The sequence below is a fragment of the Sceloporus occidentalis genome, unplaced genomic scaffold (genome assembly GCF_023333645.1).
Source record: "Sceloporus occidentalis isolate IW3139 unplaced genomic scaffold, rSceOcc1.0.p SCAF_3, whole genome shotgun sequence".
Classification (NCBI taxonomy): Eukaryota; Metazoa; Chordata; class Lepidosauria; order Squamata; family Phrynosomatidae; genus Sceloporus; species Sceloporus occidentalis.
The window spans coordinates 234211247-234227750 of NW_028316983.1; the positions used below are offsets into that span (position 1 = coordinate 234211247).

The window sequence follows — 16504 nt, forward strand, 5'->3', positions numbered from 1 at the left end:
GGCCTGGGGGAGAGGGGGCGGAGGAGGAGGGTGGCGCGGGCGCGTGGGGAGGCGCCGCCTCCAGCTTTGCCTCCTGCGCCCCAGGCAGGCCTCGCTGCCCTCCTCTTCCTCCCCGCCTCCCCGAGGAAGAGGAGGAGGGCAGTGAGGCCTGCCTGGGGCGCAGCAACCCAGGCTGCAACCGGGGGGCTCCCGGTTTTGGGGCTGCACCTGTGCCGGGAGGGGCTCGGGGCCCCCAAAATCGGGAAATTCCCGGTTGCAGCCGGGTTATGGCAAGCCTACCTGTAGATTCTTTCTCCACAACATTGCCAAGATCTGTCCATTCCTCTCAGCCTCTACTGCCAAGACTCTGGTCCATGCCCTAGTGGTTTCGCGACTAGATTATTGTAACCTCCTTCTGAAAGGGCTTACTCTTTCACACCTCCATCCTTTAATCTCTGTCCAGTATTCAGCTGCCCGTATTGTCACATCCGCTCGCCGCTTTGACCATGTTTCTCCTCTTTTATCCTCCCTTCATTGGCTCCCCTTCCCCTTCCGCATCCGGTACAAGCTTTGATTATTGACTTTCAAAGCCCTCCAAGGATTGGCCCCTCCTTACTTATCTGACCTTCTTTCTCCTTACCTTCCTACTCGCACCCTCCGCTCTTGTAGTCAAGGTCTCCTGTCACAGTGTAGGACTGCCACTGCCCCCTCCCGAATTCGTCCCTTCTCACTTGCTGCCCCTTACTCCTGGAACCTTCTTCCCCCACATGCACACCTCATCACTTCTCTACCCAGTTTCAAAACTGAGTTAAAGACTATATTGTTTAGAGAAGCATTCCCAGAGGTGAGCCCCTCTCTGACCCATGAAGCCTCCTTTTAACCATTAATTAAGAAGCCAAGCACTTCCTCCAGTCCATCTGCCTTGGTCCAGGCCTTGGAGGTGGAGAAGAACTGCTGGACCTGATCCCATTCCCCACCACCATTCCCTTCTCCTTTTGTGTCGTGTCTTCTTAGATTGTAAGCCTGAGGGCAGGGAACTGTTTAACTAAAAGATTGTATGTACAGCGCTGTGTAAAATTACAGTGCTTTATAAATAAAGGTTAATTATATATATATATATATATATTAATATATAAATATTATATATACACACACACACACATATATATAGAAGTAGTTGAGCTCTGTGTATATTTTGGTACTGGTATTGTATCCCACACCCATATATATATATATATATATATGCACCTATATTATTTGTTTTTATTTTTGGTTGTTTCTTTTTCTATGATATTTGGGAACAATAAGGTTTCCCCTGAGGTTGCCAGGGCTGGCAAAACTACACATTCCCTGGGTTGTTTGAGATGTAGCCAGGGCTGTTCAAAATGGTGTGCAAACTGTATCATTCGTACAGTGTAGGGAGGATGCAACATTGAAGAGAAATGGAGTCCCTCATTTTTTCCTCAGAGCGCCCGCCAAAGGGGCAGCGCGCATGCGCGCGAGCTTCTCTCCCCCGCCCTCTCCCCAGGAGGACGGCCATTCTGGAGAGGGGCGGGAAGGGAAGCTCGCGCGCATGCGCGCTGCCCCTTTGGCGGGCGCTCTGAGAAAAAAATGCGTGACCTTCTCTTTTCACTCACATCCTCCCAATCCTCTCTCCACGCCCTCAGAGGCGGGGCTTCGCATTGTGACGCAAGGCGTCGTTGCCCCGCCCCCTGACGTCGCAGAGGAGGGGGCGACGCCGTCGCAGGCAGCAGCAGTGGCTGGATAAGGGAAGAAGGAGAGGCGGAGACGGCAGTAGCGGCGGCGGCGCGCATGCGCGGCCGGCGCTTTTGCCTCGCGGGCGCCGGAGAAGGAAGCAGCAACGGCAGCGATGGCGTCTTCGTCGCCGCGGACCCTTCGAGCGTCACCCAGAGCGCCTCTCCTGGAAGCCCGAGGCGGGCGGTAGTCGCCTCCGTCGCCGTCCGTCGCGTGTCCGGAGACGGAGAGGAGGCAGCGGCGGCGGCGGGGTCTCGGGGATGGCGGCCCCGGGCCCCCTCCATCCGCCGCCCCCTCGTCCTCTTCCTCTTCCTCAGCGTCTGGCGCCGAGGCTCCGCGCGGGCGCCGAAGTGGCCCTGCGGGTGCCCAGCCTTTTCCTCATCGACGCCATCTTCAACTCGGCCCCGGTCTTCTCCGGCGGAGAGGCCCTCGGAGCCACCCTCCTCGCGGGGGTCCTCCGGCTCCTGGGTGAGGAGAGAGAACCCCCCCCCAGACATATAGATACACTGTGTATATATGTCTATATGTACACATACATAGAGAGAAGACATATTGCACTTAAACAGGAGTAAATACACTATGTGTGTATATATATATGTATATATATATGATTAAAATTTCTGGACTTATGCATGAGTAAACACAGCATATACATTCGTACAGTGTGTGTGTATATATATATATATATATATATAGACTAACATTTCTAGACTTACACAGGAGTAAATACAGTACGTATTTTCTGTAACAACCGGTTGGTGTTATGTTACAGGGTCTATGCTGTATTATAGGTTTTTGGGTAAAATTTGTAGACTTAGTGCATGAAAACATCTCCTGTGTGTTTTGTGTGGCATTGGATGGTGTCTGGTATATTGTTAATGTTTTACTAAACTGATAGTTAAAAAAGCAGCAGCGCTCCGCTGGCGAAAGGCAAGAGTGCCATCTCTCCTGGAAGCCTTGACCCCGGCCCCATTTCCCCATCATCCAGCCTTTATTGTGAGCACAAACAGTTGTTATGCCTGCTGGGATTGAGTAAGTTTTTTGGCATTATTTACCTTTGCTTGGTCCTTTAGATCCTCTATTACATGCCCCTAAGTGTTGCCCTCGATTTATCCATAGGTCAAATCAAAATCCATTAATTTTGGCCCCAAAACCTGCCTCATCCCATACAAGAAGTCAACCTATAGTCGAGTACATTCAGTGATTCTGACATGTGTTGGTTGTTTCCTCTTTAACCCTTTTATCCTCTCAGTTACATTATCTTCCAATTCTTTCCCTTCACCCTATTTACCTCTTCCTTCTTTCACTTTCTGCTCTACTTTCTTCATCCATCTTTCCTACCCAATTTTTCTTTCCATGTCTTCCATTTCTTTTCCCCTCCTCATAGTTTCCTAATTCTCCTCAATTCTTCCTCGCATCCCTCACCTCCTCCTTCCACCTTCACTTCCTATTCACATATCTTCACAAAGACAACCCTATTGATGACTTTCAGGCTGCATCCACACTACAGAAGTAATCCAGTTTGACACTGCTTTAACTGCCGTGTGCTGACTTATGGCAACCCTAAGGCAAACCTATCACTGGGTTTTCTTGGCGTGTTTCTACAGAGCGGTTGTCCATTGCCACCCTCTGAGGCTGAGAGAGTGTGGCTTGTCCAGGGTCACCTAGTGGGCTTGAGCTGGGATTTGAACCCTGGATTCCAGAGTCACTGTCCAGCTCTCAAACCACTGCAGCACACTGGCTCACTGGTTTAGGAGACCAGGATGCAAATGCCCTCTTGGCCATGCAACCCACTGGGAGCCCTTGGGCAAGACACACTCTCAGCCTCAGGATGGCCATGGCAAGCCTCCTCTGAGGAGAACCCTGTGACAGAGTTGTCAGGGCCATCATTCTGAAACGACTTGAAGGCAAACAACAAACACTCATCTCAAGGGGGATGCTGTGCTTCCAGGACAGATGATACCCTTGCCTTTCACCTGGTTCCTTTTTTAAACTAAGAGTAAAATCTCATCATCTGCCTGTCTCCTTTGGAAAGTATGCCTTGATACATACACACAATTTATACCCTGCCTTTCTCCTGACAAGGGACTCTAAAGTGGCTTGTAAAAATGAAGTTCAACTAAAATCTTACTTGACAAAAGTTATGCAACAGTTAAACCAATATGAAAGTGCACACTCCCTTTTCATAGATAACTTCATTCATCATTACCTCTTTTCATCTTCTTCCTATATAACTTTTTCAGTCATTTGTTTTTTCTGCTTTGGTGGCTTGATGAGTAAGAGAGAGTTTACTGTATTTTATGTGTGTGTGTGTCAGAAATTTATAACCTTTTCTCCTTCATAGGCTGAAAACGACACTCTATCTTTTGCTGCCAGTTGTTATTTTTCCAGAGGCAGGTTATTTCCAGTCCCCAGTTATCCCATAAATATGCATTGAAGTGGCAAGAGGGAAGATTGTGTCTTTGTGCATGGCAGGGGATTGGACTGCATGGCCCTTGTGGCCTCTTCCAACTCAGTGATTCTGAAACATCTACATTTGTGCCACAATTCAGTGAGTAGGGCACATAAAGGATGTTGAAGGATAAGCCCTTGACTAGGTTGTTTTCTATAGTTCCAACCTGAGAAATGTCTTATATAACACCTGTTCCCATCTCTCTTGTCTTCCTTTCTGGGACTGTGAGACAAAACTTTTAATTCCCTTCATTCATCTGTTTTGCTAAAACCCAAAGCCATTTATTTAATGCTGAAGTCTGCATCTCTTGTCCTGAGATTATGAGCTGTATTGCCCTACCATAAACTGTTGCTTTAAAAAGGCTTGTTTGTGACGGCTAAAATCAGGCTTTAAAACTGAGAGTGGTAGCAGCCTAGCAGTATTTCAAGTTAGTGATTAGTGAAACATTTCCCGGGCGTAGTTTAGCAAGATTATTTAGTTAGGATTATTTGGTTGATCTTTTATGGCCTTGCTTTTGGGGAAGGCAACCTCTTATCTGTAACCTTGGGTGTTTGTGTCTTTTTGGTATAACCAGTTTGAGTCGGCTGCACATTAGATAATTGTAGAACTGGTTTCAGATATAGTTTGTTGTTGTGTGCCTTCAGATTGTTTCCAACTTAGGCAACCCTAAAGCAAACCTATCATAGAGGTTTCATGGTAAGATTTCTTCAGAAAGGGGTTGGTTTTGCCTTCCTCTGAGGCTGAGATAGGGACTTGCCCAAGGTCACCCAGTGGGTTTCCATAGCTGAGCAGGGGTTTGAGCCCTGGTCTCCAGAGTCATAGTCCAACGCTCAAACCAACACACTACTCTGGCTCTCCAGACATAATTAGCTTCCTTTAAAAATAGCAGTTGTGTACAGGTATGTAGCTACTGTTGTTGAAACCACACATCATTAATCAGTTGGATAGGTATATCTTCTTTTGTGTGTTCATTTCCTGGAAAGCTAGGCAGCTCAGCAGAAATGTGTGACTCACCTGTGACAATGTGATTTGTGTGTTCAAAAGGAATCATCCTTCAAATGACCTGTAAATTAGGTTTGAAAGTACCTCTCACCTGTTTGCCTGCAGTAAGAGTGTTCTCCTAGTGACAAGAAGCTTTAATAAACAGAGCACCATTTGATTCCCTTTTTTTCTTTTAAAATACTCTTTCTTTCTTTTTTGTCAGAAATGACTAACAGCATGTTCAGATTTGTTCAGAAGGGTTTGCCTTTGCCTTCCTTCGAGGCTGAGAGAGTGTGACTTGCCCAAGGTCACCCAGTTTGTTTTTCCACGGTTAAGCAAGGATTTGAACCCTGGTCTCCAGAATCATAGTGCCCAAACAACTACACCATGCTAGCTGTCTTCTGAATGTCCCCTCCCTATATGAATCTGGCTGCATTTACCTGTCAGCTCTGGTTAAATTTAGTAGAGAAGCCCTCAAAGCTTTGTCTCTGTGTTGAGTTTACATACAACTTTATTAGCCTGACAAGCCAGCTGCTCAGCCCTAGAGGACACTTATACCATACTGTAGATTCTGGATATGACTTTATTTATGAACTCCTTTTGACTGTTCCTCATGTCCCAAGAACATTCGGAGTAATAGTTACTGGTAAAAAAATACATCTTTACTGATAGCTTGCTGTGTAGCAGGTTGTTGGGAAATAGATTGGTTGCAGAAAGATAACTGATGAAATGATTACCAGTATTTTTGAGCAATAATGCTCTGGGAGAGAAACTTTTAGTAATGTTTTTATCATTCAAAATAATGAGGTGTTGCCCCAGTGTAAAGATTACTGCCAACTTGGGTGATTTTAAAAGGGGTTGGATAAGTTTATGGATGATGGAACCATTGGTAACTACAAGTCATGGTTGTGTGCACACTGTTTCATATCTCCGGTAAGAAAGTATTTCACTTGTTGTGGAGCGTATGATGGAGGGTTCTGTTTCACATATGCCCGGCTGACATGCTTCCCATACACAACTGACTGGCCATTTTGTGATGCTGAATCAGAGGGATGACATTCAGACGGCACAGTTATAGTGCAGTATTCCACTTTATGGCAACATCCTATCACATCTAGTGATTTGTAGTTTGGTGAGACACTACATCTTCCTTGAGATTTCTAAATACCCTTCCTTAAACTTTCAGGATGCCATAGGAGTGAACCGTGAAAGTGAAAGTAGAATGATAGTGCTGTAACTGCATAGTGTGAATGGGCCCTAGGTAAGAGCTTTGATCTGATCCTAGATACCTGTCTTATTTTCTTGGGATTGAATCCAGAGTTAGTTGTTCTTAGAATTAATCCAGTGGGATAAATTAATAATGGTTGAGTGTCAAACTATGACTCTGGAGACCAGGATTCGATTCCCAGCTCAGCTATGAAACCCATTGGGTGACCTTGAGCAAGTCAGCCTCAGGAAGGCAATGGCAAAGCTCCTCTGAACCAAACTTGCCAAGAAAACCCTGTGATAGATTCACTTTAGGGTTGCCAGAAGTCAGAAACGACTTGGAGGCACAAAACAACAAATTCCAAGCATATATAAATCTCAATTGAACTAGGAAAAAAAATCTCAAAAAGAGAGATGGGATTATTATCAGGGTGTTTTATTTTACGTTAGTTCCTTGTGATTGAGGTGTAAACCTCATCAGGACCATGTCTCCTCCATCCTGTCTGAAGATGCATGAGATTGCATACCTTGCAACCGATCTGTGTAAAGAGATTTGGCAGGTCTGTCACTGGATAATCTCTGTTAGAGTACAATGATGAGATTAAATGCTTAGGATAACATGAGAACTATGTTTAAATGGTTGCTTTCTTGAAAGGATTAAGGGTTTGAAAGAGAAGCCCTTTTATTTGAGACTGTTCTTATCTCTTATGTGAATCATCTTTAGGCTGACATTTGTAAGGGTCAGAGCAGTATAGAAAATGGATATGGTTTATGTTAGTTCGTACCATATCTGTTTTCCTCCCCTTCAATTTTAAAGTTGCTCACACCGAGTAACTAAATCACAGAAGTCTTAAATCCTTTTGGAGCTTTAAAATGTTACCTGACATCTGGTTCTGTTGATGGCTCTGCCATTAACTATAGAGGGAAATACAGAGTGTAATGGCAATCAAAAGGTGGATATAACAAATTATTCCTTAAAATGTCTTTGCAACGGAGCTTTTTATGTTAGAAAGCTTGTCTAATTTTGTTACTTGATAAGTATTGTTTAAAAATTAAAGTGACTCAAAACAGCTTGATTTTTGTCTTAAACATTTCAGTCTGGACACTTTTTACACCTCTTGGAAGTAAGGCCTAAGATGTGTAATAGGCCCTCAGCCTGGTGTAGTGGTTTGAGCATTGCACTACAACTCAGGAGACCAGGGTTCAAATCCCTGCTCAGCCATAGGAATCCACTGGGTGAGCTTGACCAAGCCACACACGCTCAGGACAAGGCAAAGCCCCCCTCCCCCCAAAAATATCATGCATAGAAAACCCCTGTTTTAGGGTTGCCTTAGGGTTGCTGTAAGTTAGAAATGACTTGAAAGCACATAACAAGATGTATAGTAAGAATGGGTAAAGTGCAACTCCCTAGATGCTGTTGGACTTGTATTCTGACATCAGAGCTAGTGGTGAAGAATGCTAGGAATTGCTATCCAACATCTGGAGGGGCACACTTTACCCACTCTGATGTACAGGATTGCAGCCTGAATGACTAGTAGGGGTGCTTTCTTTGTATCTGACCTGTGCTTTTTTCTGACCTCAATCCAGGTGGTGTTAATAGTGCTTAAATTCCATTGAAATCTGTGGTATTTAAATTAGCTGTGGCTGTTGTTCCATATGGAAAGTTAGGCACGCCTTTTTCCTGTTTTGGGACCATGACTAATAAGCTAATTATAGAAGGATTTACTACTAATTTTTTTTTGGTAAGAACTAGAGCCCCAGTTATATTGTACTTCGGATAGCCAGACTTCTTGACACTTTGTTGGCTTTGGTTGTGAGAGCAAGCTGTATCTGGCTCAGCTGTTGCAATGAGTTGTAAGGGTGCTGTTGAGCTAAACTGGGACATTGGGATGCACTATTTCTTCTAGGAACAAATAGGATGTTTTGTAATTGTGACTCATGAGTTAAGTCTGGATAAGGTTGCCTGATGCCCAGAAATGTTCTGTTAATATGTAATGTAACCCTAATCAAATGACAGTATGTGAGTTAGAAATTGTGGGACAGAGATTTTTAAAGGACAAAGTTATTATGCTATCAATGGTCTATTTCTAGGACAGGTTTTGGGTAACAACAAAGAAGAAAAGATTTTATTTAGCCTCAAATCCTAATCAACTGTGTTTGATGAGATTTTGAAATGTTATGAAATCTCAGGACCTGGCTACGTAATATGTGGGCTATTGTAATTGTAAAAATTACAGTGTTAAATTATAAGGAGCTCTAGATCTGTGAAGGTTTCTAAAAACTGTGTTAGTCTGTACGCTTTCAGGGAGAGTATGATAGTTTTGTTTTCAGAATGCTGTTGTAATTTTAGACTTGAATCAGAGGGTGCTTCCATAGTCCTAGCCAAGAAAGCCACTGATGATGGACAGTAGAGTGGCAGACCAAAACCAGCCAGTGGAGGGTCATAGGTTGGCTTTCCTTGGGCTATATCCAATTATTTGTCCCAACTACAGTGCACCATTAAATCAATGGGAATTTGGTGACTGTGCATTTACGTCAGTTCCAATTCTAGTCTAGTCAGGACTGGCAATTGGATTTAGGTGTTACATTTTTCTTTTTTTAAGTGGTGAGCTTATGTTGAATAATTTTTGCAATTGTAGAAAACAAATATTAGAAATACAAATCATAATGTCTTTTATATGCATTTGTGTGCGCACATGTGTGCATGTGTGATTATGAAAATCTTACAAATTATAACAATTACGTGCGTGTGCGTGTGCGTGCGTGCGTGCCTTCAAGTTACCTTTCGACTTGCGGCAACCCCATGAATTTCGTAGGGTTTTTTTAGGCAAGGAATACTCAGAGGTGGTTTTCCTAGTTCATTCCTCTGAAATATATCCTACAGCACCTGGTATTTGCTGATGGTCTGCCATCCAAGTACTAATCAGGGTTGACCCAGCTTAGCTTCCAAGATCAAGCAGGAGCTGGTGCCTTTAAGGTATACCCATATCCAGTTCTGTAAAACACTACACTTTTAAAGCATTGCTATTCCACTTTAATGGCTGAATGTCTACTGTTGCATTCTGGGATTTGTAGTTCAGTGAGGCTTATGAGCTCTCTGGCTGACTATTCTAAATTCCCCTTCCTAAACTGCAAATCCCAGAATGCAACAGGAAGCAGCCAGAGCAGTTAAAGTGGAATAGCAACGCCTTAAGAGTATAGTGTGATGATATCCCATGCCTTTCCATACCTTTTCTCAACTATAACATTGATTGACATATACACTGATGACCTCCCTTATCCAAGTATGTGGCTATGGGTAAGGAGTTCATTTTTTACTACATTGACTATGTCAGCTAATATAATTAAACTGTTATTAGAAAAGGCAATACCTGAGATGTATGGTACTTCACACATATTTCCAAGAGTTAATAACAGATGTGTTAACTTTTTTCTCTTTAAAATCTCTGATTTAGACATAGTTTTGCTTGGAGTGCACCCACTGATTTTCAGTGGATCTGCTTTAAGCATGACAATATGAATCCAACCCAGTATATATCGGATATTAAGACTTGAAGCTCATGACAATATTCTGGTTTCACATTTACTGATATGGCAATTTCAGGACAAATATGGTTTACCTAATCCTTTCATTGTATTCAAAGAACAAGATTCCGATCTAAATCCTTATTCTTTGTAAATTTTATTCTCTTGAAGGCATTATAGGAAGGCTGAACATGATTCTTTCCAGGTACATCCCTTCTTTTGATTCATATTTCAAAAAAGTTGTTGCAGTGACTTCTCACTGTTTTTATCCCCAAGAGAGTGTAAGTTTGTCTCTGTTTCCAGTAACTAGTGTAAGTGAAAGGTCAATGTTATAAACAAGTTATTTTAAGCTGGAAGAGGAGGTGCGATCTTCTGCTCAACCTGAGCCCATAGCCATTTGCCTTGAATGAACCAGTGGGTTTTAAAGTCCATTTCTTCTCCCAAGGCAGATGGCAGGGCCAATTTTCAATATTGGGAACCCAGTAAATATTCTAAACACACCCATTTGTGTTGAACCCAGATGACTTGTGTCATGACCTAAATGAATGTAAGTCTCCAGGGCCAGGGTATTCAAAGAACTGGCAGAGGTAAACTTAGAGCCACTGGAAATAATCTTTGAGAACTCATGGAGAACACGAGAAGTCCCAGCAAACTAGAAGAGGGCAAACGTCCCCATCTTCAAAAGGGGGGAAGAAGATCCCAACAATTACTGCCCAGTCAGTCTGACTCTGACATCAATACCAGGAAAGATTCTAGAGCAGCTCATTAAACAGAGAGGCTGTAAACATTTAGAAGAGAATGTCATAATCACAAATAGTCAACATGGGTTTCAGAGAAAGAAGTCATGCCAGACTAATCTGATCTCTCTCTCTCTCTTTTTTTGTTTTGTTTTGTTTTGTTTTGTTTTGATAAAATTACCAGTTTGGTAGATGAAGGGAATGGTGTGGATATAGCATATCTTGATTTCAGTAAGGCCTTTGACAAGGACCCCCCATGATATTCATGCAATATCATGATATTCATGATATTCTCATCCTGGAGAAAAGTGACCAGTGGGGTGCCACAGGGTTCTCTCTTGGGCCCAGTGCTATTCAACATCTTTATCAACAACTTGGACAAAAGAATAGAGGGCATGCTCATCAAATTTGCATATGACACCAAATTAGGAGGAGTAGCTAATACCCCAGAGGAGATTTCAAATTTCAAAATGACCTTAATAGATCAGAAAGGTGGGCAAAAATAACAAAATGAATTGCAACAGGGAGAAATGTAAGATATTGCACTTAGGCAGAAAAAAAATGAAATGCATAGATATAGGTTGGGGGACACTTGGCTTAACAACACTACATGTGAAAGGGATTTAGGAGTCATATCAACAGTGTGATGTGGCAGCTAGAAAGGTCAATGTAATTCTAGGCTGCTGCATCAATAGAAGTCTAAAGTCTAGGTCAATGGAAGTAATAGTGCTTTGGTCAGGCCTCACCTGGAATACTATGGCCATTTCTGGGCACCACAATTCAGAAAGGATATTGCCAAGCTAGTGTGTCCAGAGGAGGGCAACCAAATGGTGAAGGGTCTGAAAAACATGTTCTATGAGGAGAGAGAGACGTAGGGAGCTGGGTATGTTTAGCCTGGAGAAGACAAGGTTAAGAGGTGATATGATAGCCATGTTTGAGTATCTGAAGGGTTGCCATACAGAAGATGGAACAAGTTTGTTTTCTGCTGCTCCAGAGAATAGGGCATGGAATAATGGATGCAAACTACAGGAAAAGAGATTTCACTTCAATATTACGATGGAACACACTCCCTCAGAGACTGGTGTAGTCTCCTTCTTTGGAGGTTTTTAAACAGAGGCTGGATGGCCAGCTGTTGAGAGGGCTTTGATTGTGAGCTCCTGCATGGCAGGGGGTTGGACTGGATGTCCATTGTGGTCTCTTCCAACTCTGTGATTCTTTGATTCTATGACCATCTTATGTCCCTAAAATAATCTTCTCTCCATTCTAAATATATGAATCCCATTGTGGAAATAAAGATGTATAGGATTTAACTCTTGTACCAAATAACATGCTTTCCCTGGCACTACTAATATATAATAGAATGCATTATACTGCCTTTCCTCTAAATATAGCTAAGGGGAAAAAATAATTTAAAATTTTGTTTTCTAGTGCATTACTTCCGCCATAGTGCCTTCTTGATTAACAGTGTACTTCATTATTATTATTATTATTAACCTTTATTTATAAAGCGCTGTAAATTTACACAGCGCTGTACATACAATCTTTTTAACTGGACGGTTCCCTGCCCTCAGGCTTACAATCTAAAAAGACACGACACAAAAGGGGAAAGGAGAGGTGGTGGGGAAGGGGCCTCTCTAGTAGGGTAATACATATATATAAAATACATAGCAATACAGGATACTTACTGTAAATACTTACTGTAAGGCATGTAGGCTAAGATCTTAAATTTAGGTTGATTCTTCTTTCATTTTGATTGGGCCCAGATTACTTATGGGATTGCCTCCTCCTATATAATCCCCCCTGTACAGGCAGGTGCTCTGGGGGACATATATTTCTACCAGTCAGGACTAGACAGGCAACTGCCATCCAAAAGATATTTTTATCGTTATGATGGTAGTTCATTTATATGCTGAAGGTTACAGGTTCCCCAGCCCTGTTGTATATCCTCAGAACCAGCTGTACAGTATAACACAAATCCAGTGGATGCCTATGTGCTTAATTTTTTATTGACAAAACCCAATAAGAAGTCCTGTGGAGAACTGTAAGCCCAAGGTCACTGAGTTTATCACAATAGTAATGAATCTGTGGCTTTCCAGATGATGAACTTTGGCTCCCATCATCTCCAGTCAGCATGACCAATAGGCACCCCACCTCTGGTTTATGGACTACTTAAATCCATAGTAACCAGATGATAAGATGAAGTTCACAATAATGGGATTTCACTTAATTGTCTTTGTATTGCCTATTCTATCAGTGATATACCTCTGGATTCTATATTATTATGCCACAAAAATTGTCTGCTGTACAGTGCACCCATGTCATATGCTGCTTTCAGCCGCACAGCAAAGAGAAAACGGTGCGTGTGCCATACCGGGTGCATGAGCCCCATTAGTTTCATTGGGGTTCAAGCACACTCAGAACTTACCTTATGTGGTGGGGTCCGGAACAGATCCTCATGTAAGGCAAGGGCGCACTGTACAGTATATGATTGCTGTTATAGATATGATTGCATAAGTGTGAGAACATACAGCCATGAGGTTGGAAGAACAAGTTCTTCTCATGTTTGTCTGAGACTACTCCATGTTCACAGAAATAAATTTCAATAGAAGATAATTTCATAACAGGCTGTCACAGGTTCACTCTGCTATTTGTACATGTATTGTCCCAATAGCCTACTTACTGTTTATATAACAGAATCTTAAAATCTGCTTTGTGTGATATATAATACAAAACACTTGTAGATGTAGTTGTGGGTGTGAAGGACATCATCCAATAAGTGCTTAGTCAGTACCACTGGAATCTCTTGTGCCCAGTATTTTGTGTCTACTGTATACATAGAAATTGATTTTCTCTGATATGGCGAAGTTAGTTTTTATTGGCATTGCTTAAAGAGTACAGCTTCAAAAAATACAGCAAAGAACTTCACTGTGTCAAATTGATTATATTAGTTTAAGCAACTGAGTAATTGCTAATTGTAAAAAGTATATGCAGCTTACTTATTTCTTTTATATCTTACAGGTGTCTTCGTATCCACTGTTGTTCTGGTTCTGTCCCAAAGAGCACTTTTCAAGTTTTATATGATCAGCTCTGCTTTTCTGCTAGCGGCAACATCAGTGTTTGTGAACTATTATGCTTTTTTGCACATAAACTACCACAGTGCCTCTTACACAACAGCATTTGGAGCTCAGCTCCTTCCTCATAAAGGACCTTCTTTATGGATGACCCTTGTGATCCTTCAGCTTGCCTTTGGAATCGGCTACGTTGCACTGTTAAATATTGACTCCATATCCTCCCAGCTAATCATTGTGGATTTACTGATTCCTGTTATAGGCCTAGTCATTGAATTCCCTTTACACATCAGTCAGACTTTAGTCTTTACCTCAGGCTTCATTTTGACTTTCTACACCCTGGTCATTTTAGCTTCCAAGATAAAACGGTTCTACTACTCTACAAGGTATGTCTATCTTCTTATAAGGCACATGTATCGCATTTATGGATTACAATTGTTGCTGGAAGATACATGGAAAAGGATTCGATTTCCAGCTGTATTGCGTGTCTTTTGGCTAATGAGACTTACAATTCAAGCTGTTGTGCTAACTTATGTTGTCAAGATGGCAGAAACTGATCCAGGCACAAAATTCCACATTTCTTGGGACAATTTTTGGGAATTACTTTGCAGCCTTATTATCAGTGGGTGTGATTCTACTTTAACTGTATTAGGCATGAGTGCTGTAATTTCATCTGTAGCTCACTATCTGGGGCTTGGTATTTTGGCCTTTATTGGATCTACTGATGAAGATGACAAGAGGCTTGGCTTTGTGGCACCAGTTCTTTTTTTCATTTTAGCCCTGCAGACTGGTTTAAGTGGACTAAAGCCGGAAGAGAGACTAGTCCGTTTAAGTCGAAACATGTGCCTTTTGCTAACTGCAGTCCTCCATTTTATCCATGGGATGACAGACCCTGTCCTAATGTCTTTGAGTGCCTCCCATGTGTCTTCATTTCGCAGACACTTCCCAGTCCTCTTTGTCTCAGCTTGCCTCTTTGTTCTTCCAATTTTGCTCAGTTACATCCTCTGGAACCACTATGCATTAAATACATGGCTGTTTGCTGTTACAGCATTCTGCGTAGAACTCTGCCTAAAGGTTATTGTTTCTATCACTGTTTATATACTTTTCATGATTGATGGCTACTATAATGTCTTATGGGAAAAACTGGATGATTATGTCTACTATGTTCGATCAACGGGCAATATTATTGAGTTTATATTTGGAGTTATAATGTTTGGAAATGGCGCTTACACCATGGTGTTTGAAACAGGAAGCAAAATTCGGGCTTGTATGATGTGCCTACATGCCTATTTCAATATCTATCTGCAAGCAAGGAATGGCTGGAAAACTTTTATAAATCGCAGGACAGCAGTTAAGAAAATCAACTCACTTCCTGAAGTCAAAGGAGAACGATTACATGAAATAGATGATGTGTGTGCCATCTGCTATCATGAGTTTACTACATCAGCTCGAATAACTCCATGTAATCATTACTTCCATGCACTTTGCCTTCGGAAATGGCTCTACATTCAAGACACTTGTCCAATGTGCCATCAAAAAGTTTATATTGAGGATAAAGAGAATGCAAATATCTCAAATAACAATGGTTTTGTTGCACTTGATGAAAATGAACCAAATGAAAATCCTGTTCAAGACGAAGCAGCTGCAGCCAATGCTGGAGATGAACTAAATGAAGATAATGAGAGTACAGAGAGTGAAGAGGAGGAGGAAACCGAGAGCACAACTCAATGTGATGTCACAGTATCTGAACACTCTGACCATTGAACAGGACTTTCATTGGTTTAAAATGTCATGTACTGAACACTGTGGGTGTTTGTTAATAGTGGAGTTCAACAGTGGAATAAAAGCTTCACTTCATCAGTGTATATCTAAGCACAAGAACAGTATCTGAAAATTTTGAATCTGTGAATGGGTTGTTAATTTACTGTGATGTGCTACTGTAAATATACCTCTAATTACTGCTGGTCTCTTTTGTGACCACCTTAATCTTTATGTACATTATTGTACATGGAATAAAGTGTTTTCGCATATTTTTTTAAAGAGTTGAACAAAACACTCCTTAATTGATGATAAAATTATAATGTGTATGTCGTGACAAGGTTATCATACTTTGATCAACTTAAAACGAATGGTTTATAGGATATCTTTAAAATAAGTCTGTCTTTCAAGGAGGCACTCCTTATATCAGTTGACAAGAGTTAGCATTCTGTTTAAAAATCCTGTCTTGAAGTATAGTTTCCAGCTTAACAGCTGTAATAAAGTTTAGGTTTCTATAAGTGTTAACCATTCCTGCTGCTGTTTGCTTATGGAAAAAGAAAAATGTAGGATTGAAGGAAGTAAGTTTTAATGAAAGTGTGGTTAATGTATTTTACATTTCAAATCAGTTCCGTAATAGCAAAATAAATTTGCATTTGGTGGTTTAGACCCACATTTATGCTGCTAGAAGCATGGTCCTCAACCACTTCTTCCTATTGCAACTGCTCTAGCTCTCAAAGTGTTATTCAGGTCAGGAGGCCTTGCTAAAAAGAGTGAATTGTGTTGCCCCTGTACATTCACTGGGATGCATTTTGCCCACCCCTGTTTTAACTGGAACTGCCAGGGACTGAAGCTTGGCTTTTCTGCATACATGTCATATGCACTTGCAGTGAGTGGAGCCCATTCAGAAAACAAATCCTGAATCTGATCCAATCCACCTGAGTTCATGAGGTAGTAAAATAAACTAAATACTTGAAAGTAAATACTTTTAACATCTGTGATTCTGGAGTCTGGTATCATATCAATATTTCAAAAAGTCATTTTTA

At 41.7% G+C, this 16504-nt stretch overlaps 1 protein-coding gene across 1 annotated transcript; it reads left to right on the forward strand.

The window, feature by feature from the left end:
* The first annotated feature begins 1724 nt into the window (after positions 1-1724).
* LOC149317627 (E3 ubiquitin-protein ligase RNF139-like) lies at positions 1725-16441 on the forward strand. The gene is made up of 2 exons (XM_089517922.1): positions 1725-2202; positions 13654-16441. Exons 1-2 carry the CDS (start codon positions 1995-1997, stop codon positions 15465-15467), a joined length of 2022 nt encoding a protein of 673 aa, XP_089374048.1. The 5' UTR covers positions 1725-1994; the 3' UTR covers positions 15468-16441.
* The last annotated feature ends 63 nt before the right edge of the window (positions 16442-16504 follow it).

Bases quoted from the DNA above. Each gene is read 5' to 3' on its own strand.
- LOC149317627 (XM_089517922.1), top strand. From the start codon at position 1,995: ATGGCGGCCCCGGGCCCCCTCCATCCGCCGCCCCCTCGTCCTCTTCCT. The intron at 2,203-13,653 runs GTGAGGAGAGAG...TATATCTTACAG, and splicing joins GGGGGTCCTCCGGCTCCTGG to GTGTCTTCGTATCCACTGTT.